At 36.5% G+C, this 23,706-nt stretch overlaps 1 protein-coding gene across 6 annotated transcripts in view; it reads right to left on the bottom strand.

Moving 5' to 3' along the window:
• Nucleotides 1-23,706, bottom strand: part of mld (molting defective) — a 34,087-nt gene that overhangs the window by 9,370 nt on the left and 1,011 nt on the right. For 3 of the 6 annotated variants that reach the window (XM_089256295.1, XM_089256297.1, XM_089256296.1), the window contains exon 2: nt 22,459-23,159. In XM_089256295.1, the coding sequence (XP_089112421.1) occupies nt 22,459-22,869 (411 nt within the window). In that variant the 5' untranslated portion in view covers nt 22,870-23,159. Of the gene's footprint in view, nt 1-22,458; nt 23,591-23,706 lie in introns of those variants that run through there. The other 3 variants (XM_089256299.1, XM_089256298.1, XM_089256300.1) reach the window with 2 other exon arrangements.

Consider the following 23,706-nt stretch of genomic DNA (forward strand, 5'->3'; position numbering starts at 1 on the left):
ATTTTCGATTTAGCGGGGAACAAATCATCGAGACTCGACTGAACTATTATATTGTTATTGATCTTTAGTAAATAAATGATTTCATTCAAGAGTTTATTGTTTTTGGCGACACGTGTGAAATTGTAAATTCTCTAAAATTCGAGGTCAGAACCTTATCTTTGACACTGCTAACGGTTGTTTGGTTCAAGATCTTGTCATTGATTGATAATCACTTGTTTACAGTGCCAATAGTTGCGAGCCAAGGGCAAATATGCTAGATCTACGAGGAAGAGCAGCGCAGCCAATCCGAATCCAGGGCGACGAATTGCAAAGCATTTTTGATTGGAGTTCAACTCGTAAATGCATAAAATGCAAAACGAAGACGCGACAGTAGCGGGAAAGGCCAAAGAAAATCGCGTAACGAAAACGGATCGAAAATGCGAGCAACGTGATTGGGATACAGATAAGGGCATATGAATTGTATTGACGTTACTCAAAGTATGGTAATTGGCTACAAGTTCCCAAATCGGCATAAGAGTATAAACAACAACAACAACAACAACATGAAATTGTACAATTGTGATCGTAATTTATGCAGAGTTGGACAATAAAAGAGACGGAAACTCAGCATTTCGAATGCATGAAAACCGCCGACTCTGCATCGCCAATGAGGCCCCCCGAGCGAGTGCCAAACAGAGATGGAAGATAGCGCTGATGCAGAGATAGAAATAGATATACGAGACGGCATAGACATACGCCGAGGAAGTGCCAGAGACGTTGTCAAGTGTAAATTACACACACAACACAGCTAAAGCAGACAACGCAGCAAGCAAATAAATAAATAAATGAAGACTACAAAAAAAAAAAAAAGAAGGAAAATTAACTAACTGCCGATCAAAGGCGAACGCTTGGCCCCAGCTAAGTATAAATAGATGCAATCAAAGAGTGCAGCAAATGCTCTTTGAAATGCATTCGAATTGAAAAAACCCCACGAAACCGAATAATAACTGAGCGTACTTGGAAAACAAGGGGGAGACATCATTTCAATTGAGAGCAAATGCATCGCATTCAAATGTCGGATTCAGCCGTATATCATAGGTTCTCAAAAAGAATTGATAGAGATAAATATCTAAAATATTCTATATATATGATATATGATTAAATGAGTGCTTGCCTTTTTTGTATAGATATGGGAAATCTTGTTTTATATATTATTTTGTAATTTCTATAAATTTCAATAAAAGAAATGTGAATGTCGGATTATTTAGAAAAAATTGGAAATCATATTAAGTTAAATATTAATATTATTTGATTTCTTTTTGTCCATTGCTATTAGACAAAAATTCCTTAGATTTTCAGGAATTTTGTGTAAACATACAGCTGCGAAAAATAAAATAGCACCACTTGCATATTCAGAGTTTGAGGAGTTCTCCTGGACACATTTATCAATGTATTGATGTAATTTTTTCACTCAGATAAGCAGAAATGAATTAGTTATTACGGCAAAAAAGAATTATCACAAAAATATTCATAGTTTTTATATAATTCAAAAAATTCTCAAAAAAGTCGAAAAAATGCCGAAAAAAATAATAGCACCACTTTTTCATTTTGCGCTAAAAATTATTTAAAATATTAAAATGAGTAAAAACTTTTAATTTATTGTTAATGACAAATGAAAATAAATATACTCCCTTAAGTTTAGCATTTATTTGATTTGCCTTTGCTAGCAATTAGGGCTGCTCAACGCCCAGACATGGATCCAACCAAGTCCTGACATCGTTTAAAGGGAATTTTAGCTCAGGACTCCTAAGCGACTTCCCAAAACTTTTTTGCATTGCTTGTATTACATTCAGAAACTATTTTCTGTCATCTGCCCACAAATTTTCGATTAGATTTAGGTCCGCCGGCTGTGCAGGTTAGTCGATTGAGTTCTCCTGGAACCATTCCTTCGCTTTCCTTCCGGTGTTTTTGGGGTCATTGTCTTGCTGGAAGACCCATTTTAGTGGTATATTGTATCCAGCATCACTTATTCCAATATATCAACATAAACATGTCGGTCAGTTATGGTTTTGATCCAATGAATTGGGCTTACACCATAGTACAAAAAGCAACACCATAGCCTTACATTTGATCCTCCACCTTTAATGGTTTTTGTTGTACGTCTAGGGTTGAATTGCAAGTTCTGTGGACTTCTAACGTTGGTCCGCGATCCCTTTCCACCAAACATTATCATCTTACTTTCATCAAGCCAAAGAATGTTGCTCTATTCCTGCGCAGACCAATATTTGTGATCCTTTGCCAATGCCATCCGTTTAGAAATGTGTTTTCTAATCAAATATGGTACTTTTCTTGAACGGAAAGCATTTAAATCGTAATGTTTTAAGTATTTCCGTACTGTTTGGTCTATTGCTGATATGTTTAGGTCCTTTTTCAGTTGAGTAGCCGACTTAAAAGGATCTTTTTTACTCACGCGAATGAGTCAAGTCATCTGTTGCTAGGTCAGAACTCAACGCTGTCCGCATTTTTCACCATTTTTTTTATGGATTAATGCATAATGGATCTTTTTATGTGAATAACCCATCAAACGACCAACTTTCCTGTGAAAATTTCGACCCGAAATCAACTTTTTGATTAGATTGCGTTGTTCTGGGGTGCAATACTTTCCATGACCCATTTTTTGAACATTTTTACAAATTTTGTAAATTTTTTAATTAAAATAGATATGTAAACAACAACTCTCATCAATAAGTGCTTTGGAAGATATGTAACTCTGCTAAAAATACAGGTTTTCACTCGAAAAGTAGTAGTGGTGCTATTATTTTTTTCGGCATTTTTTCGACTTTTTTGAGAATTTTTTGAATTATATAAAAACTATGAATATTTTTGTAATAATTCTTTTTTGCCGTAATAACTAATTCATTTCTGCTTATCTGAGTGAAAAAATTACATCAATACATTGATAAATGTGTCCAGGAGAACTCCTCAAACTCTGAATATGCAAGTGGTGCTATTTTATTTTTCGCAGCTGTATATGCTTCTCTTTCCGCTGATTGAACAACCTTTGAAAGTCACCTCAATTAGCGACTTTGTCATGAGCGCTACACAGATCATCCATTTGTCAATATCATGGGTAATCACCGGGTAAAAAGTACAGCTTAGGTCAGACGGCCCTAGCACGTATTTATAATTAATAATGAACATATCCTAGCAACTATAGCTAATGATTAGTTACTGCAAATAATAATAATAATAATGACAGCTTGAAGTGCCGGATTTGTCAATATATATCCATATATCTATAGCAATACTTGTTTAAAACACATCTATTTACAATATAAGCAACTCTTCAGATGGGTAAAACGTTGCGAATCGCATAAAACTTGCAAATGAATTGAAAGTCAACATCGAGTTATACAAAAATTATGAGTCTGTTAATATAATTTGCATAATATATTCCACATTCAGAGATCGCTGCAAAATGATAAAGGAAATTAAAAAAAAAATATGCGAAAAAAAAAGATAAAACAAATTATGTAAAATTGGGTAAAAGTTATAGGAAATCGTATCAACTTTAATCAAGGTATATTAAATATTACTAAATGTGCCTAATTAAAATGTAGCATCAATTTGCAGAGAGATTAAAAATAAAGAGCTTAAGCACGCAAGATTGTTTATTGACTATCATCAAATTTATTTGTTATTAAATACTTTGTTTTTCAATACAAATACAAGATTTACTTTAATCTGCATTGAACAAATAATTAGGCTTGCTTGTTTTACAACTTGTTAACAGTGTCTAAATATTAATTTGCATTTAAATCAATGAATATTCTCTCAAGAGACTAAACAATATCAAAGCACAAGTTCAACAGCCGCATTAAATATAGCATTATGATTAAAACAAATATCTGGCAAAGTCCAAAGACTTTGTAGAGTCCATGTAAATTATTTAGCATAACACGTTGCCATGGACAATAAACTGTAAAAACTAAACAAACGGTAAAAAGCTAATAGGTGCTTGATCTTTTACTTGGCGTTTGACTTTTCCCTCTACTATTTGGCTCTATAAAGATGGCTGAGTGATTATTTGATTATTTACCAGCTACACGAAAATAATTAATTTGCTTTGTACGAGCCGCGCAGCGAAAAGGAAAAGCGTAGTGAAAATTGCATGCAAGGCAAAATAATTTGCAGCAGAAAAAAAAATAAATAAAAATAAAAATTTAAGGCGATTTTAGCCGTCGGCGAATTGGCCGAAAATTAATAACTGAAAAACAGCAAAATGGCCATAAATATATATGTCTAGGCGAAGCTGAAGGGGAAGAGCGAGAGAGAGAGAAAGAGAGAAAGAGAGAGTGCAATTGGCTTTGAATACAGACAATAAATCGCTTGTACCCAAACATAAATTTACATTTTTGATGATAATTCTCCCGTAGCACCGGCACACAACAAGACCACCCCAGACGGTAAATTAATGTGGAAAGTGAAAACATAAGTCAACACGGCTCAAGATGAGGGACTCGAGTAGAGTGCTGCTAGAGAACTGTCGCATCTTGGCGCCGGGGTTGACAATGCCAATGTTTAACCAATTAACGAGGGGGTTGCTCCCCCCCCTTTTCTAAGTTGTTTGTGTGAATATTTTTTGGAGGGTGTTAATTTCAGTCAATTCATTTAAAGCGCACGACTCTAATGTAGCCATAAAAAAAAGCCACAGCAGACAGCGCCAAATATCAAACTGTAATCAAATTGCACACGCCCAACCTAAAATAGGAAAAATAGGAAAAAACAAATTCAAATGGAGAACAGACAGAGTGAGTGAGCGAGAGGCAGCATCACTTAATAAATCATAGCTAATAGAGGCGAGTCGGGGAGGACCTGCCTGTGTGTGTGTGTGTGGGTGCGGGTGTATGCGAGGAGTGGAGGCGGGAAGCAATTTAGACAGTTTGTCCCCCCTGCCATAAAGCAAAACACACGTTCGGCTGCCCCCCCCCCCCCCCCCCCCCCCCCCCCCCGCGCTCCAAAACCAATTCCACAAGGGCAGCGTTGAGTGGTTAGCTCTTTGTCAGCCAACCAAAGCTAACGGTGAGAGCGCCACGCACAGCAAGAGAGACAGAGAGAGAGAGAGAGAGAGAGAGAGAGAGAGAGACAGAGAGGAGTCCGTTCGTTTGCGCTTCGGCATTCAGTTCGGATTTGGATTCGAATGGGGATTCGCAACGCCTTTTCGCAGTTAATGAAACAAACACAAAAACCGAACAAACAAACATCAACAACAACAACAACAACAATCCACTTGTGGAATTTGTTGGCTTTGACAATTTGCGACTTAATTGCAGCGGAAAGACAGGCTGCCAGAGGGGCAAACAAACGGAAGCTGGAGGCGGGGTGAGGCGCGCAGCTGCCATCAAAAAAGATAAACAAAAAGGATGCTGCCGTCTCGCTCAGTCGCTGCAGCTCTCCACAATGGAGTCCCTGCCCGGGTGTGCGTGTGCTAATAGGCGGAGCAATAAATGCCATGGCGGAACGGCATTAAGGAGCGAAGAGCACGCTGAAAGGGGAGCGCGAGTACGGACGGGGAATACGGTTGATGGAGGGAGCCGCAGTTAACATGACACAGAACAGGCCACGAACAGCGCGTTACTTTGTGTTCGGATGCGCTACAATTAGCCGAGTCAAGCATATCGCTTGGAAATGGGTCAAGTGCATGGGGAGCCGCTAATTAAATGAATTAAGCATGGCAAGAACTAGTTGCAATGCTAAAAATAGCAAGGTGCACTAAGTGGAGGAAAATGCACAATATAATTTAATAATAATACAATACAAAATGCAAGTGAACTAGTTCATTTATGTAAAAAAAAATTAAAGTAAAAATCTTTAAAATAAATTTAAAAATGTTAGTAATGATAATAAACTAAGAACACAAATAACATAAGGATGAAAAACAAACATTATATACAAATGGAAATTTACAATTATTTCAAGTGGCTTAGAGATTTCAATTTAAACAAACTAGGGAACTAGATCCACTTGAAAAATTGTAGTTCCAAATAAACTTGCTCAAAATAGAACTACAAAAAACTTGAAGATAAACACGAAGTAAACAAAAACTAAAATAGTATCAAACCAATCAATCTGGTTGTATATACAATCTAAATCACAAATCAGCCTAATCCAAAAAAATATATCACTATCTAAAACTATACTAAAAAAAAAAAAAAAAACAAATGGGAAAAACAAATAGTTTTTCTATTGTAGACAGCAATCAGAGAATGTGCAGGTAATTATAATAGTGAGCACAGATGAACTTATGGCTTAGACAATAACGAGAAAATGATCATCCAATATAATTATTAGCTATAGAGTATAATTTGCATGGCAAACTGCATTTAACATGAGAAATGTATTGCCAATTTGGGTGGATGACGACGGATTATCCGTGAGCTAATCATGAGTCAACGACTATTGCTTATATGCGAGATCTGCTGTGAGAGCAAACAAATATGATGAATCAGGCATGTGCAAAGTCTAACGTTAATTACCGATTTCTAGTGGATCAAAAATATAGAGCATAGAGCAAGTGGACCTCCCTCAGAGCCAAATGAATCGAACCGAAACCTTTTTGCTTAATTTGATTGGAATATGCGTGTAGGGCAGCTGCAGGATGTGGGATGTTGGGCATGGTCGTTGGGGGGATTAGCTGGCAACAGTGGCTACTAAAAGTTAACGCTCCCGCCGTCCTCCCTTCGACTCCGTTGGCGTCTGTCAGCTGTCTGCTGGCGCTTTGGTTGGCTGATTGTTTCAGACTCAACGGTGGCTGCAAAATGTCAAAAGCGGTGAAAAATGAAGCCACACGGCTTTGATGTTGTCCCGGGGCTCTTTGGCCGTGACTCTGTGCGGCTGCAGCACCCAACTCGTCTGTGTGTGTGTGTGTGTGTGTGTGTGTGTGTGCAGGACAACCCTTGGCGTTGGCATTGGCATTAATTTTTCATTGGCGTGTGGCGCTCCGTACAGCGTTTGCTGCTTTGCCCGACCCAAAACCGACAGCTGGGATAAATCCATAAAACAATTTGAGAAATTAAACAATCAAAAGGCGTTAAGTGTTACTGACTTCTAGCCGGGGGTGTGTTTCGCTTGTTTTTGCTTTTTGCTGGTATTTTCGCCTGCTAATGTTGCTGTTCTAGCTTGTTGCTCTTGCCACCGCCCCAGCTCCTGCTCTTAATGTACCAGCTGCTCGTCTCTGGGTGGCTTTGTTTGTTTACTTGATTAACCCACTACAGAGAGGCAAACAGCAAAGCTGCAAGGGCTCAGCAGCTTCTCATCAGCATCAGCTTCTCCTTATTGGGACTCTGTGGAGTTGTTTATGCTTTCTCGTATCGTACACGTGCGCTTAAATGTTTTTTTGTGGTCTCAAGCAGCCATTAGGAAATGTATAACAATTCACGACTGCCACTCGAGTGTGCAGCTGCAGCTCAAATAGGGGCGTGGCTACGCAAAGAAACTATTTTGAATATAGCCAGCCAGAGCTACTCTTACAACAGATTATAAACATGTATGAATATTTATGAATTGCCACATAAATCGTTCTCGAGCAATTTTGTTTATGGTATGAGTGCAAAAAAAAAATTGTTTACAGCTTTTAATTCACAACGAGTTTATCTGCCCTAATCAAAAATAAATGCTAATTCCTGAAATAAATGCGTTAAACAGGCAAACAGAAATTTTTTGTTTTACAAGATGATGATTTTTTTTTTTTATAATTTCAGTGCAATCTTTATATAATTATTTTTGGAACAGCAATGTCTGCCATTTGTTTTTAGTTTATAATAGAGCTTCTTATTTAGTGTCCCCACCTGATGTTATCAGTGAACATAAATGTCTCTCGCTCTACGCTTCGCAGCCTCTGAATCGCAATTAGTTCAAGTGCTGTGGCTCTCAGCTCACTCGCTCGCATTGCGATTATCTGCAATTTGGCATCGCTCAATGCGATTTGCTTGTTGTCAATTTGTTAGCTATTTTACAACATTTGATTGCATTTCGCTGCCAGCTTTGTTGATATAAATCAACGTTTGATTATAATCCACGAACACGACGTATTCTCATTGTTTATTTTATGTGCGCCCGGCTGCCGTTGATTTAGCCAAATAAATATCGCAAATTGTTGTTGTTGTTGTTTGTTTTTTGTTTTCTATTATTTTGTTGTTGCCATTGGCACCTTGGCAATTTGTTAATTTTAAATTTGCAATTGGCCGACTTCCCAAATTATTAATTAAACTTATTTGCCTCTAGCTGCTTCGCAGGCAACATCTGAAACAATTCGTCGTCACGCCAGCTAAATAATGTTCTGTGTAATTTTGTTGCCCCCTGCTTACATTCTGGGGGAGATTTGCGTTTTCCTGGTTAGCTGTAAGACAAACGTACTAAAGACTTTGTGCTAAATTTAAGAAATTTAAAAAAAATTCTAGCAAAATATGAGCACATAAATACATTTTGTGCATTTTTAATTGGACTGCAAAATAAATTTACGATTCGAATTTAGTGCTAAATATAAATGTATATACATATGTATATACACACATATATACATATATGCACATTTAAAATCTCATACAAAAGTCCACAACTACAGAAATCTAGTTCAAGCTGTTAATGGGCCTAAGTTTAGTGATAATATCTCTGCAATAACTACATAAGTAAAAGGTGCGAAATTCGAAATGGATTTCAGTTTTAATTTACACTTTCTTCAGTATTTTTTTATATTTTTTTTTTTTTTTAGTATCGATTAATTTGTGTACAAAATGCTTGACCGCTTGGCCCACATTATCAAATTGCCAGATAGTTCTATTAGGGTTGAAAGAACTAATAAAAACCATTTGTGAGCAGCAGAGCCAAGAAAAATATAAATACAACCAGAAGAAAATCAAATAAATAAATACAGAAAAAAATTGGGCAATAAATAATGCCCACGCAATGATTTCTGGCGCGTTTTTAGTATTCATACATATCCATTGCTGATGCCACATGACGTAGAGCATATAAATTCGCCCTGCCCCGATTCTATACTTAACACTTACATAGATGCATAGAGCATACCGTACAATGTTCAAGAATTCTTGGCAATGCCAATGACAACGAAAAGTAAGTGCCAAACAATTTTACCTTTTTGAACAGAAACGTGCTCAAGAATGCCTTTGATGAATCTATGAGATGTGATGTAAAATGATTGAATAAACGTATATGGAATATATACGCCATATAAGCAATGACATGAATTGGTAATATTAATAACATATAATCTAACTTGGTATTTTCAGATCTCAAATACCCCAAGATCAATATAAGAAGAAATCATGAATATTATTATATGCCCATCGCGGCTTACTCAAGTACCTTTCAAACATTTGCTCAACATAAACTTGTTGAATTTTTACTTATTTTACACACATATATATATATTTTAGTTGTTTACAGGGTATAGCTGGGTAAAGCAGCCATTAGAGTGAAAGTGTGTACACACCAGGTGATCGAAATTCTGCTGAAAAGCAAACAGCAGCTGGTAAACAAGAAATATTCAAGAAGACCTCGAGTCAAGATAGCTGCCAAACAAAGAATTCGGGCCCAGACTACGGCAATTATTGCAACAGACCCCAAAAAAAAAAAAAAAACAAAAAAACCAAAAGGGGAAAACATGGTCAAGTATAAGAGAAAAAACGCAAGAAACACTCATCGCCATTGACCTTAGAGCACTCGAAACGATGACGCAGTCGACAATGGGGCCAAAACTGAAGATGAAGAAGAACAAGACGACGTCATTTGCATAATGAAAATGAAGCACAAATTGCTCGCATTGCTGTTGCTGTGGAACGTGTCCAAGCTCTTCTCCTTCTTCTTGACTCATTCACGCACGTTAATTCACAAGTTTTTGTTTTTGTTTTACTTTTTTGCCGGTAATATTGGCAACAGCGCTGGAAAGAGACGGCTAGATCGTAGACTTACGACCAAATTACTGTATGAGCCACCGCAGCTTTCATGCTGTTTAGCCGGTTTACACAGTTCAATAAACCACAGATGCTCTGTTGTGATTTATTTAGTTGGTTGTTTTTTTTTTGTTGCTGGCCTTTAATTGCTTAAAGCCAAAAGAAATTTTTGACGCGCTTGGCTTTTAACTTTTGTTTTCATGGGTTCTGCGAAATCTGCTCAAAATATTGTGCATATATGGTAAGTGGCACAGACACAAATTAAGAGTAAATATTTGGGCTTAAGAGGATGTCATTAATACCCTTTCCCGTAGGGCTTAATCACTTTTAAATGGCTTTGGTAACACTTGAAATAGAGCTGAAAGTGAAATCTCTTTATATAATAGCTTGGAAGAAGGCAGTATATATCTTTAATAAATTATTGTCAAATCTATTGCGCAAAATAAAAGTTTTTAGTTTGTATTATTAGAGCATCCACAGCACCTCAAGCTAAACTTTTTGCATTTTTTTTTTTTGCGGTTTTCACAAATTTCGGTCTGTTGTTTATCTTTCGCTTTGGCGATCTCTTCTGCTGTGAATTTCGCTCCGCGTGAAAGCCATAATAAAAACCGGGCAAAGAAAAAACAACACTACTTAAAGCCAAGAGGAGACTCAACACGTTTGCCGCATCATTCAAAGGCGAAGATGCTGCAAATTGTGTGGCGAGAGGCTGCAATGGGGAATTATGGAAGTGTTGCATGCATCTTATAAAACCACCAGGAAAAGCTTAAAGCCGCTGCAAATGTATGTGTGTATGTGTGTGTGTGTGTGTGTGTGTGCTTGTCGTTGTCTGTGCCTTGATGATGGATCTTTCGGTCAATGCACCAAAGCGAATGCCGTCTGCCACACTCGTGTCAGGGTTGGCCAAGCGTGGCCAGAACTGGAGCAGTGAAGATCTTTCAGCATGCACTCATTACAATTGGCCAAGACAGCGTAATGGCATAATTGGCCCAAACTGCCATTAATGGGCAACAACTAACCGATGATAACTCGAGTAATTGCCCTGCCCGGCCCTGCCCCTCATTGTCACCATATGGCACTTTAATCGATCCGATATCGCAAACGGGTCACGCCATGCTCATCGTGTGCCAAGTGCATCGTTGAAAAACAACTTGACAGCCATTTCTTATCGCGCCCTTAGACAATAGACAAGGCTTTTAACAAATTAGCCAACAACAGCTGAATTAGACAGTGCGACGCCCAGGTAATTATTCATGGTTACTTCTCTTACCAACAAATGAAATGCAATGAAAATTGTCTGGAAATCTCAAGCGTCAGCATAACTGAATGATAAACTCATCAATTTATCAAATAGATCGATTGCTTTATAATTACAACTTCCATTATATATGTATATAGATGACGTCAGGCATTTGTTTTATACTTTTTTTTTTATAAAAGTACTTCACACGACCTTAATAACCCTTACGTGGCGAGCTAACTTTAGCGAAAAATGATAACACTTGAAATAACAACAAACCCCATTTAAAGTGGCATTTACCGTTCTCATAGACCCTTATAAGGTCAATGCTAGAGACGCGAATGTTTCCCTTTCGTTTCGAGCAGCGCTGAATGGCAATTACGGAAACCCTCTATCGGTTATCAGCGACACGACTATCGTATACATATATATGCATGTACTTAATGATCAGTTGCTATTTGGATTGCATATATACACATACATACATACATACATATATATGTATATAATCTGCTCTAGGCAAGCACTTAACATGGCAACAAACAAGCCGCACTTGTGGCCACATTTAATAGAACAAAAATAAAACATTAAGTGCTCGAGATATTTTATGCACTTGATGGAAATAAACTCTACGAGAACACCATTATATATACCATATATATCAATAGCTGCTATCAAAATACATTTTGGAACAATTGTCACAGCTGCGCGCAATGGATTGATGATGCGGAATGGCATACAGCAGAGAGATGAAGAGGGATGTGAGCACGACCACAATTTCCTCCCCTTTTGCGGCTAGATTTACGGGGCGTGAGATACTTCAAATCAGATTAACATACAATACGCTTCATAGAGGCAAAATGTATTCAACTTGAATATTGGTAGGCGAAAACGTTAAGTGGACTTTATGAGTGCATCATTTTGTATCCGCGTGGCAGAGTGCGTGGCTATCCTTGAATTTGAGCCATTGTTTCGTAAATGCTGTTCGCATATTAGTGCTGCTTAGCGGGTGTCCATGCTACGGGTAGCACTTAAACGATTTGTGTATTATTGTATTTAACTGCCGCCAGTTACGTTGGCTTCAACCTGGTCCAGCTGTGCTCACTGACATCATGGCAACAATAACAATAACTATAACGTTAGCATTAACATTAAGTCAAACCATAACCGTAACTATCACATAACATAGCAACCGCAAACCGTCGCAGCTGTGCCTGCCCACATTTCATCTCTATCTAATTAAGATACACTACATTTGATAGTAAGAGTAGTCATAGAAATGCCCTCGGCTATACAGCTGCAGCTTCCATTGTCTTCAGTCGATTAAAACGTTAAGACCCAACGAGCAGAGCTCGACTCTTTGCTTATTGGAGTAGGTCGAAAACTGGCTATTATCTATATTATTTCTTGGGATCTCAAGTAGCAAGATCTGCGCTACCAGAAACAAGTATTCAAAGAAGTCAACTTATAATAATAATAAATTAGACGTAAATCCCATTAAGTTGACCATCTTAAAAAGAATGAACAAGAATTTCTAGGCTAATAATTTCTCGGCAACAATAAAATATTATTCAAGATAAATGCTTGTGGGCTTGTAGCAATCCCGTTGCGATCTATATTCACTGTAACATATATATATTTTATAGTTTCCCACGTAACCAAAACGCAATCAATGAAAACGAATGAAATTGTATTGCGAAACCTAAAGAAGAAGAGCGAAGCACTCAAATTGAGTTCTCAAGCATTTCCACAATTCGGTCCACTTTCATTACGTCTGCATCGCCTATCACAGTTGCTTTTTTTTACAATATTTCTTCTAGATCAATGAGCTCATCGCACACGCAAGTATAAATTGCTTAGAGCTAACCCAGCGAAAGAAATTGAAAGACCTCCTACGGCGATTCGAACACAATTACAATCGAAGGTAATATAAATTTTACTTTTTCTTTCAGGGGGCCCAACACAATGAAATGTTATCAAATAAACCAAACAACAACTGTGTGACTATATAATAGGGATTTATCGGGTATTTATAGAGGCGGAAATCGATAGATACACTAGGCACATTATGAACGGAACGAAACCAAACGGAATGGCAAAGCCAAGCAAGCAATTGTTGCTGCTGGCAAAATGAAAAGTAAAAGTCAAATAGAGCGCAACAAATGCAAAAAGTGGCCAGACAAGCGATAGACAACGGCAGCAGCAGCAACAACAACAACAACAACAGCAACAGCAGTTAACACAATAAAAAAATTACTACAGTGTTACCACAACAAAAGCAACAACAACAACAGCAGCAACATAAAGTACTTAAAGTAAACGTAAGGCCTGTAAACCGGCTACAGAAGCAATAAGAAGAAGCAGAAGAAGAAAACCAAAAATAAACACAAGCTCAATGAGACACCTCGACGTGTGGATGCCCTTGCAAAATTACAATTTGCGGATTAACATTGACGCACAGAGCCTGCACAGAATCCAGATATAATAGATGTGCATATATGTATGCATAAATAAAAAGGAAGGAAGAATCGAGAAACACATTCAAAACACAAAACTCGACTGGTTAGTGCTCAAATTTAAGAGGTTTTTGAGTTTGGGGAAACATTTGTAAGAGGAAGTTTTACAATATTTTTTGCAATACTAATAAGGAAATGCTGAAACATTTACAATTTTAAAAATTTGTTGCAAATTAAATTAAGCGCATACAAATTTCAAATACCCAAAATATTTTACACTTGATATCTATTATATTATACCTCATCAATCATAATTTTAACGGAATTTTAATAATATGTACATAATATTTTTTTTAACACAGAAAAGAGCAACATAATCAAAAATCTTGGGGTAAGTTAAGTAGTATATGAAACCAATATACTCCACTCGCTGGCTTTTTTTTAACAGGGTGCATAGCGAAACTAACTTGAGAACACGATGACATATATGTGCATATGCACATACACACATACATATATAGCACAGTTTAACACCTCTCTGCTGTGCTGTGATGTGAATTGGTTTCCCAATTGTTGTTGCTTACGCGACGCACAGATCTTGCAGGCTGCAGCTTAGTTATACGCGCACATAAATTATATATTTATATAAAATATATACACGATAAATAATTCGCAAGTAACGTGCTCAAGGAACGTTCGCAGAAGGCCAACATTTCTTTAAATAAATTCAGAAAATAATACGATAAGTGCATGCAATGCATATTTCACCCATAAACTGAGTTTGACCCAATTGCTTGAGTCAATGAAATTTCCACTCTTTTGTAGCTCTGTTGCAGATAAGTGTATGAAATAGTTAGTTGGATCGTATTTCGCTGAAATCTGATCATGATAAAGCAACAATTTTGGAAGGCCTAACAATGCGTTAGCGAGTCATGAATCTTTCTTTGATTGGCTACAAAATACTTTCACTCACATCAGCATCGTAAAGCGCATATTCAATGTATGAATCAATTGCTTGTCCACTACTACAACAGCAACAACAACAACAACACCCCATGATAGCAGCAACAACATTAGCAGCAATGTGATAATGCCCTTTTGGAAGGCAGTGTAAAAATAAACAACTCGCATTGGACGATTCGAATTAGCAGTCGAACCAAGAAACTGGCCACAAAATGTCAGCTTGTGAATGGACAACAGGCAATAACTGCAACAACTACAACAACAACAACAATCTGACACGTGAGAAACTACTTCATTCACGAAAAAACAAAAATAAAAACAATTGACTCTTTCATGACGGTGCCACTAAAAAAGAGGAAAAATAAAAAAAAAAAAAAAAAACTTACAAAATCTAGTTCACAAAAGCAAATGGCCGACTTTTAGACACCTCTTATATAACATAGCTAGGTATATGTAAAGAGTTTTCGATATATATTACTATGTTATCGATTATTATCAAATTATCTATATATATATTTAGATAGTATCAAACATATAATTAATATGCCAAAGCGCTAACTCTTGCTACTCACATTAGAGCTTTCTCAATTAGGCATAGAATAAAACATGTCCATTGACATTTATCGATTTAACCGATTAATTGCTTTATGGCTTATAAAGTCTTAGTTGAGTCATTAAAATATAATTACTAAATAAAAATAATAGTAAAAAGTTTTATTATTTTTTTTACTAATTATCTCTTTAAGGCTCAACAAAAACTTTTTTTAGATTTTATCGATGACTTAACCAACTGATTTATCATCGATTTATAGCCATTTATTATTAATTTCCGATTACTCATATATTCTCGATGACTTTAGCTTGTTTATACGATTTGTAACAAATTAATATAAATTTCGTGAATTAAATTAATATAGAACTGTTCATTGTTTATGCTCATATTTACATACTATAGACATTCGAAGGCGGACCAACCCCATATTCGAGTTTCAATAAATAAGTAGATAAGCCTTTAAAATACGTAAACAAAGGACGACTTCGCTCTGCCGTCTCGTTACCATATAAATTGAGTTTAATAATAAGGGATTATCACCTCCTGAATGCCACCTGGCTGTCGGTTATATAAACACCATACTCCCGCAGGGGCCACCTTCTTTGTTATTGCACTTATCAAGCAACCCTCGATTCAATTAGCAACAACAACAAACAAACAAACTTCTTTTACCGGCTATTGGATTGGTCGGCTGGCCGTGCGCTGCTTATAGCAGCGTGGAAAATGAGTTGCGAACACGCCCAATGACAAACGCAGGTAAATAAAAGAAAATTGCAAAATAATATTGTGTGAAAAGCCTGAAAACGTGTGCACCACAAACAAGCGAATAGCAAACAAAAATACAAAGAAATGGCGAAAGATAGCGGGGGCGGATTTACTATACATTGTTGTTTGTTTGTTGGTTGCTTGCGTTGCTTTTGTTATCGAATGTAAACAAAAGCGCACAAATCGAATTGAAATTGGTTCAAAACTTTATAATAATGTAATCGACTGTTAAATAACAACAACACGTGAGTCCGGCTGCATGTGGTTGAGTGTGTGTGTGTGTGTGTGTGTGTTTGTGTGTGTTTGTGGGTGCTAGAGTGTTCTAGACAGGCTTTAGAATGGAGTCGAATCAGTTTCAATTCCTACCCTACGATTGGCCCAATAAAATCACGTACACCCGGGTTGCAAAACCTTCTCCGTGTAAAGACTATATATGTATGTATGTACACTCAGAGAAATAGTAGTTTACTTCAATCCGGAATGACTAAGCAGAAATTCAGCAGAGCTTCTGTGACGCTCTATCATTGTGTTATACTTTAAAAGTTCTGGGAAATGAAAGATATAAATAAATTTTTAATTTTTTTCAAGGTTTTTGGTGCAACTGAAATACTTGGAATAGATATGATTTCCTTCGGAAATGCATATATTTCTTCGATTAAACTATAGATGGAATCTAAAGATATTGAAAATATTCTCACATATTTATAATATAAATATGTATATGTTGATTCAATTTTGTTCTTCTTCAGTCTTCAAAAATTTCTCCCAGTGTGCTTGGTAGTTTTCATAATACGAATATGTGCGTGCATTGCTGGATCGGATAGGTATTAATGCCTTTGCGATTCGCTTTACGTTTCTGGTTCTGATTGTGCTACCTATTTGAAAAGCCTCACAAATTGCACTCAAAGAGCCAAAGTCCCTTCTGCCCCAACCGCTGGCCTCGACGTCTGCCTCTACCTCTATATTCCACTTAGTGCTCCTGTCAGGGGCTTCATATTATTTGATTTGCTTTCTTTTGTTTGCAGTTTCCTGGACATATTTTACAGTTCCTGGTCGTGAGCGGTCGAGCGTGCGCCACATTGTTTGTTTTATTGCTGCCGCCCGCTTTAATTGGCCACGCAAAACTTTTCAGCTAAAGGTGAAATACCAAAATGCTACGTCCGGAGGGGGGTGGAGTCGGGGGCGGGCAACACTGGGGTGCGAAGTTTCTCTCGCGCACGGGCAATTGATTAGCATTGCTAAGAGAACGGCAAGCGTCTGATGAGAAAGATTTCCAAGAAACAATTTGGAAATCAAATTAGAAAACGGTACTCGCTGCATAAAGACAGACCTACGAATGGGGATTTTCTCTGCAGCAGCTGTCCGAAAAGAAAGTTGAACGAGTTTTATGAACCCACAACTGAACTCTCTTAATATATATTGTATATCTTGGCAATGCTCACACATTTATGATATGGATGTACATATCTCTCTATGGAATACAAGCATTCGATTTAATATTCGTACTCAATTTCATTATGCTATACGGAAACTGTTTTATTTATTAACTACTTTGTTGATTTCATTAGGCAATTGTTTACAACGTGCGCAGCGCAATGTCAAATACAATTAACACGTGAAGCAGCCAACTATTGATAAGCCGATAATTTAATATTTATATAATTTATGTATGTACATACATGTACATATATGCTTATCTCCATCAGCATACAATCTCACCTAGAACTGTTTATGTATGTAAAGACCCCAAGACATTTCACCTATCGTAATCATGGCAGAGACTAAAACATATATTTTAAAAGAAACCATGAAGCAGCATTTTAAAAATTAATTTGAAACAATAATGAGCAAATGTATTTAATTTTGTGAATTGAAGTATATATTTGGAAGCCGAGTTAAAAGTGCAAACAAAAAGTGTCACAATACAGAGATTAGACACCGCATCACCAAGTGCCTTATCAAATGTTAAATAAATATATATATATATATAAAAATGTATATATAAACATATATGGCATATAAATAAATATATTTATAAAGAAAAATCAAAGTAAATATTTACATAAATTTACTGGCGAATGGTAAACAAAAATAGAAGATTAGATAGCCCCGCTGACAAAGAGAGTCTTTAATTGAAATTTCCCAAAACATACGATTCTTATGCTTCCATTGGCCTCTGTATATATATGTATGTATGTATACTATGTATATAAATAGTTGCTCATTCTGATTGTTGTCATATCGATAAAGAATGCCGTTGCCAGCTCACGGGCTCACGGTAAAACGTTTATTTTGATTGACTGTAACACGAAAGCTCATGCTTTATTAATAAGTTTACCCATAAATCCGCAAAGTTATGTACATAGCTATATACATATATTGGCTGTTCATTCACATAATATTTTTAAGGTCACGTGTTTTTTTTTTTTTGCTTTCTTTTTTGATCACGCGCCTATCTCTAAGTAAATAACAACCAAGGTGAATTGTTTACCAAATTATTTCGTTTTTATAACTAAATTGGATTAGTAGATAGCAGCAGATATGTATGTGTTTCTGTGCATGTGTGTGTGTGTGCAGGTACGTGCGGAGGCCTCAAGATAACAATTAGTTACAAGCTGACAGCCTTTTATGACTAAATCAAGGCATATTCTTGACCGACAAATTGCCGCAGTTGCAGCGAGTATAAATTGATTGTTTTTGTTGTTCGCTTTTAATTCTTTGCTTTCGTAATTTTTCATTATCAGCTAAAAAAAAAAAAAAAAAAAAAAAAAAAAAAAAAAAAAAAAAACACACACACACAAGCGAAGCATTGAGAAATACAGAAAGAGGGCATTGAACAGCTCTTGATTGACTTCAATTATGTATACACATATACATATATACAGAAACATACTCATATATACATATACATATATGTCTATGGCATTTTGATGCAGCTAACAGTATTATTGATAAGGCATTTAGTTAGATTGGATTTTCATCATTTGTTGTTCATTGCGAGTCAATGAAGAGGCTGAAATATAAGATAGTTTTTTACCGGCTTGGGCAAATTTCACGATTCCCATAGAGTCCGGAACAATTAAGTTTCATTGCGGTTGGCCTCGTTTAATTACTATAACAATTAAAGTGTCGCTCGCTAATCAACGATAATAAAGGATTGAGTATGCCTCGCACGTATAAACGACTCTAAAAATGCAGCACTTATTTCGTAAAATGCGCTCAATGTGGAACAGAATGTAAATTACTGCGGGAGGGGCAGACAGAGGGAACGAGAGCATACTAGGACAGTTCCGAAAATGAATTGTCATTGGCCAGAATCTATCAGAGATTTGCAATTGAGCAACCGAAGGCAAGAGAGGCGTGCTCACTAATACATACAAATAAAGAAATAAATATAATAAAGTGTTTTTTTTTTTATGGCTCTCTTACAGGTAATTTTATAATTTAATTCAAATAGTCAAAGTCATCATTAAATTAAATTTGTATAGGGTTGCAGTAACTTTTTTTTTTTTTTATATATGTATATTTATATAAATTTTGTTTTTTTTTATTTGAATGATATAGATTTTGAGTTCAATATAATTGCTTTACATAAATTTAATTAAATGATATTATTTATTTTTATTGATTTATATTTTATTGATATATTATATTGTATTGATATATATATATTATATTGATATATTGATATAAATTTTATATTATATTGATATTATTTATTTTCTTTTATATTGTGTTCATATTTTATCCACTTATTTATGCTTAATTTAAAACAAAGTAAATAAACAAAATAAAATGGAAGCTTAATGAATTTTAAAACATTTATAAAATTTCATAATCGTACAAATTTAACGATTTAATTGTGCAATTCATTGTCTAATAAAAAGAGCATTGACTTTCCTCAGGCGAAAAATGTAAACGTTTGGTTTTTACAAAATTTTTCCGTCAAGCATGCAACACACACGCACACACACACACTTGGCTCTAGCCAAGCAGTGCTGCATTGGAGATCAGCCCCTTTCACTTTAAAGATATTCAACGATGTTTGCCTTGGCAACAGCCATTAGAGTAGGTTTGTTAGGCGTACTGAAAATGCAAATGAATTTGTAAGGTGTAATAGCACGTCTCTCGCCTGAGCTCATTTCAATTATGCATGTGTATGTATTTCGGAGTTCATACATACATAGGTCTGTGTGCAGTATGCGACTAATCATAAATAATGAAAATAATTACAAGCCAAATTGTATAGCAAACCAAATGTGCGACTTAAGGTCAAATCACTTTTTCATGCAACACCTTGAGCTGCGGAACACACAAACACACACACACATACTGTGGGTCCAAATCATTTTAGCGATGTGGGTTCCAAAAAGCAAGGCCAGGGGGTTTCTACTCTCGCTCTCCCCCTCTCTCCCTCTTTCCTTCGAAGGAAACCGGTTATAGCCATGCCATGACGTAGAGCCCACCACGATATTGGTAATGAATATGAATAATTGTTGCCGCAACCAGAGTTAGATCTCAGCCTTAACATTACGTACATACATACATCTGTATATATATTTAAATCTAAAAAGGGGGGTGCCGGATCGCTAAAATATTAAATTAAATGCAGCTAGTGGGAACTAAGGCCAAGTCACAGTCGCATACGCATTCACAGTACAGTAAAACTCCCTTAAAGCCAGTCACTAGTTCAGGCAGGTATTTAGATATTTCATTTATATATTTTGGAACATAATACACGTAAATCCCATTAAATTCCGCTATTTATTTGTAATCAATAGTTGATTGAAACTGTTCGAGTCCGCATTAGGCAGGCTCTACTATGGTTTTAATTGACCGGAAAGTAACGCTGAGTTGACTCCATTTGGCTTCCAAGTTCTTTTGGGGGCTGTTATTCACAGTGGCACCGGCAAAGCTCAGCTTGAGCTATGCGTGTTTATGGCGCACCTTGCTTACAGTGAAAAAGAAAGAAAATGACGGACGGAATAGGGATAGAGAGTAAGAGGAATGGATAGGGTGGTAGAAGGTGAACGGCTTGGCACGCGATGAGGTTTTATTGCCAAGAATAACAGAAAGGCAAACAACAACAAAATCAGGTGAAACACATAAGAAATAATAGAAATGAGTCCAGGGTGATTTACATAGAAATACCCTGTGATCTAAATATTTCTAAACAAAATCTTCCCTAAATAATATTCCTTTTTACGTTTAAGTGTATGATTAATATATATATATACATATATATTTCGAATTATCATAGTCAAAAAGTATTTTTATTACTTTGCAAAGTCGCTAGCAAAAAAAAAAAGTTGTATTGTTTAATGCATCTTTAAAATTATAAGACTAATTTTTCTCTACATACAACGTGAGTTTACAAATAGGGCCCTATTCTGTATATTTTTGGAGGGTATTAAAACCCATACAAAACCGAATTTCTAATCAAAAGGAAGCAGAATTACAATTTTATTTTTATACAATTATATTTGATATTATAATTATTGAGTCATATTTAGAAGAACGAATATAATAACAAAAAACAAAAAACTGTTTAATGATATCTGAAATCTAATAGGAAAAACTTGTTCTTAGTTTAAGATGTCAATGTTTATTTTTTAACGGTAATTATTTTGAGGTGGTTTAACCTTAATTGCATTGCATGTCGCAATTATAAATCATGAACTATGAAATATGATATCATTGAGATATCTCACATATCATTCAATTAACAGCCACAAAGTCAACATCATTATCTATTCTAACTACACTTACTACACCAATCTAATGAAATGAAAGAGATGTCAATTGAATTTAAGAGCGCACACACAAAATACGGTAAACGTATAAGGGAAATGCGAAATACGAACACAGCCACAACAACAAATATTAAAGCTTGCTTACTGGCAGACATCCAAGAAGGAAAATGGCACGTCAAAGGCAGTCAGTCAAATCCCTCATCCAGTCAAACATACATACATACACACGCACATGGTTCGTGCCGAGTCAGTCACAATGTGCGGCATATAAATCACATTAAAAATTAAACAGAGCAAAGAGAGTCAGAGAGCGGGCGACAGCGCCAGCAACGACAACAATAATAGCATACAGTTTTAGTCAGAGTATCAAAATGCATTGCAGGCGCAAAATTCACGCACACACACGTTTACATTCGCACATGTATTTATAAACAACACATCATAGGCATAAATTCTCTTAAGGCAAAGCTTTTAAAACATTGCTGCAGCTTTAATTGAAAGTCTTTGCCTTTATTTCATTCTACATCAATTTGAGTGCAATTTGCATTAGCGTTGAGCTCAAATATCGGACAGAGAGAGAGAGAGAGCGATGTGCGATTAAGAGAGCTATTTTTATAGCAACGCCAGGCTTGGGCGCAATTGTTCAGTTATAGTAAATAAGCTTAAGAGAAATTCGATCGATTTAAAGATTGCATTTTTGAATGGCGGAACGACAATATGAGCAATAATCTAATTGGACCACATTTGAGCATTGTGTTGTTTGTATAAAATTACTTACATTGAGCATCCAAATGATCATCTCCTCGCGCACAATGTCCATACTGCTGTGGGCACTGCTGAGCGCATAATCCACGGGATTATCGCTTTTACGCTGTTGCGTTGCTTCTGAGGCAGTTGTGGCTGTTACTGTTGATTTGCGTTGGCGTTGAGTTTTGGTTGATGTCTGCAATTTGTCTGTCTCATCGCTGGCCTCGAACAGGCTAAGCAATTCCATGTCGCCTTTGCAGCAACAGCGACACACGCGCGGCATTTCAAGCAGCTCATCAACGCTGCCAGCGTCGAATTTGTGTCCGTTATCTCCAACGGCGGCGTCGCGCACATCCTTTGCTGCATTCATTCGGTCAGCTGTGTCTATTCGAGTGGTGTTGCTGCTGTTGCTGTTGCTACGGCGTCGTTTGTTGGCACTCATTTTGTTTGATTTGTTGTTATTGTTTAGGTTCTTTCACTTTTGCGTTATCTGCGCTGCTTTAAAATTTATTTATTTATTTTATTTTTCTTCTTTTTTTCAACTTTATTTTCCTTTTGCACTCTCTTTCACACGCACGCTTGACATTCACATTGAATAGCCTGCTCTCTTTCTAGCTTGCTCGTTAAATCACACTCACACGATCGCTGCTGTCGCGCTGCCTTTCTTTACGGAGCTGCTGCTGCTGATCTGCTGGCGTAACGCGCTTTCGTTTTGACCACGACAGAAAATACCTAAAGCAGTCCGAGGGGGCAAAGATAAACAGATATTCATATATACTATGTACAATAAAAGAAAAAAAAAAAACATTCTTTCGTGTCGGTTGCTGTTGGCATATATATATGTGTATGTGTGTGCGAGCTGGGGGACAAGTTTTGGTTAGTAGGCCAACGGCCGCAAGATTTGGGCCTTAGCGCGATCTCTTTTTTTATGGGCTTAATTTACAAGAGAGAAAACATTGAGCACCGTTCATTTTTAGGAGGCGTTAGCTGGTGCAAGTGACGGCGAGCGCCCGCCCTTGCTGGCGTTCTAATTATAGCAAATTGCTCTCTTTATGGCAGCATCGCGTGCGTACGCCAAAGTCAAAAATATTTCAATTGGTCAATCGGATAAACAAGAGCCACAGAAAACAGCAGTGCAAGGCACAAGAGCAAACGTTAAATAGAACGTTTTGAGGTTACTCGCAATACATGCCCCAAACTGTGGCTAATTGAAATTTACAATCAAACCCACACACACATATAAATACGCAAAGACAAGCAATTAAATTGATATAAATAT

This window comes from Drosophila navojoa, chromosome 2, assembly GCF_054131105.1.
Source record: "Drosophila navojoa isolate 15081-1374.11 chromosome 2, UAZ_NAV_1.0, whole genome shotgun sequence".
Taxonomy (NCBI): domain Eukaryota; kingdom Metazoa; phylum Arthropoda; class Insecta; order Diptera; family Drosophilidae; genus Drosophila; species Drosophila navojoa.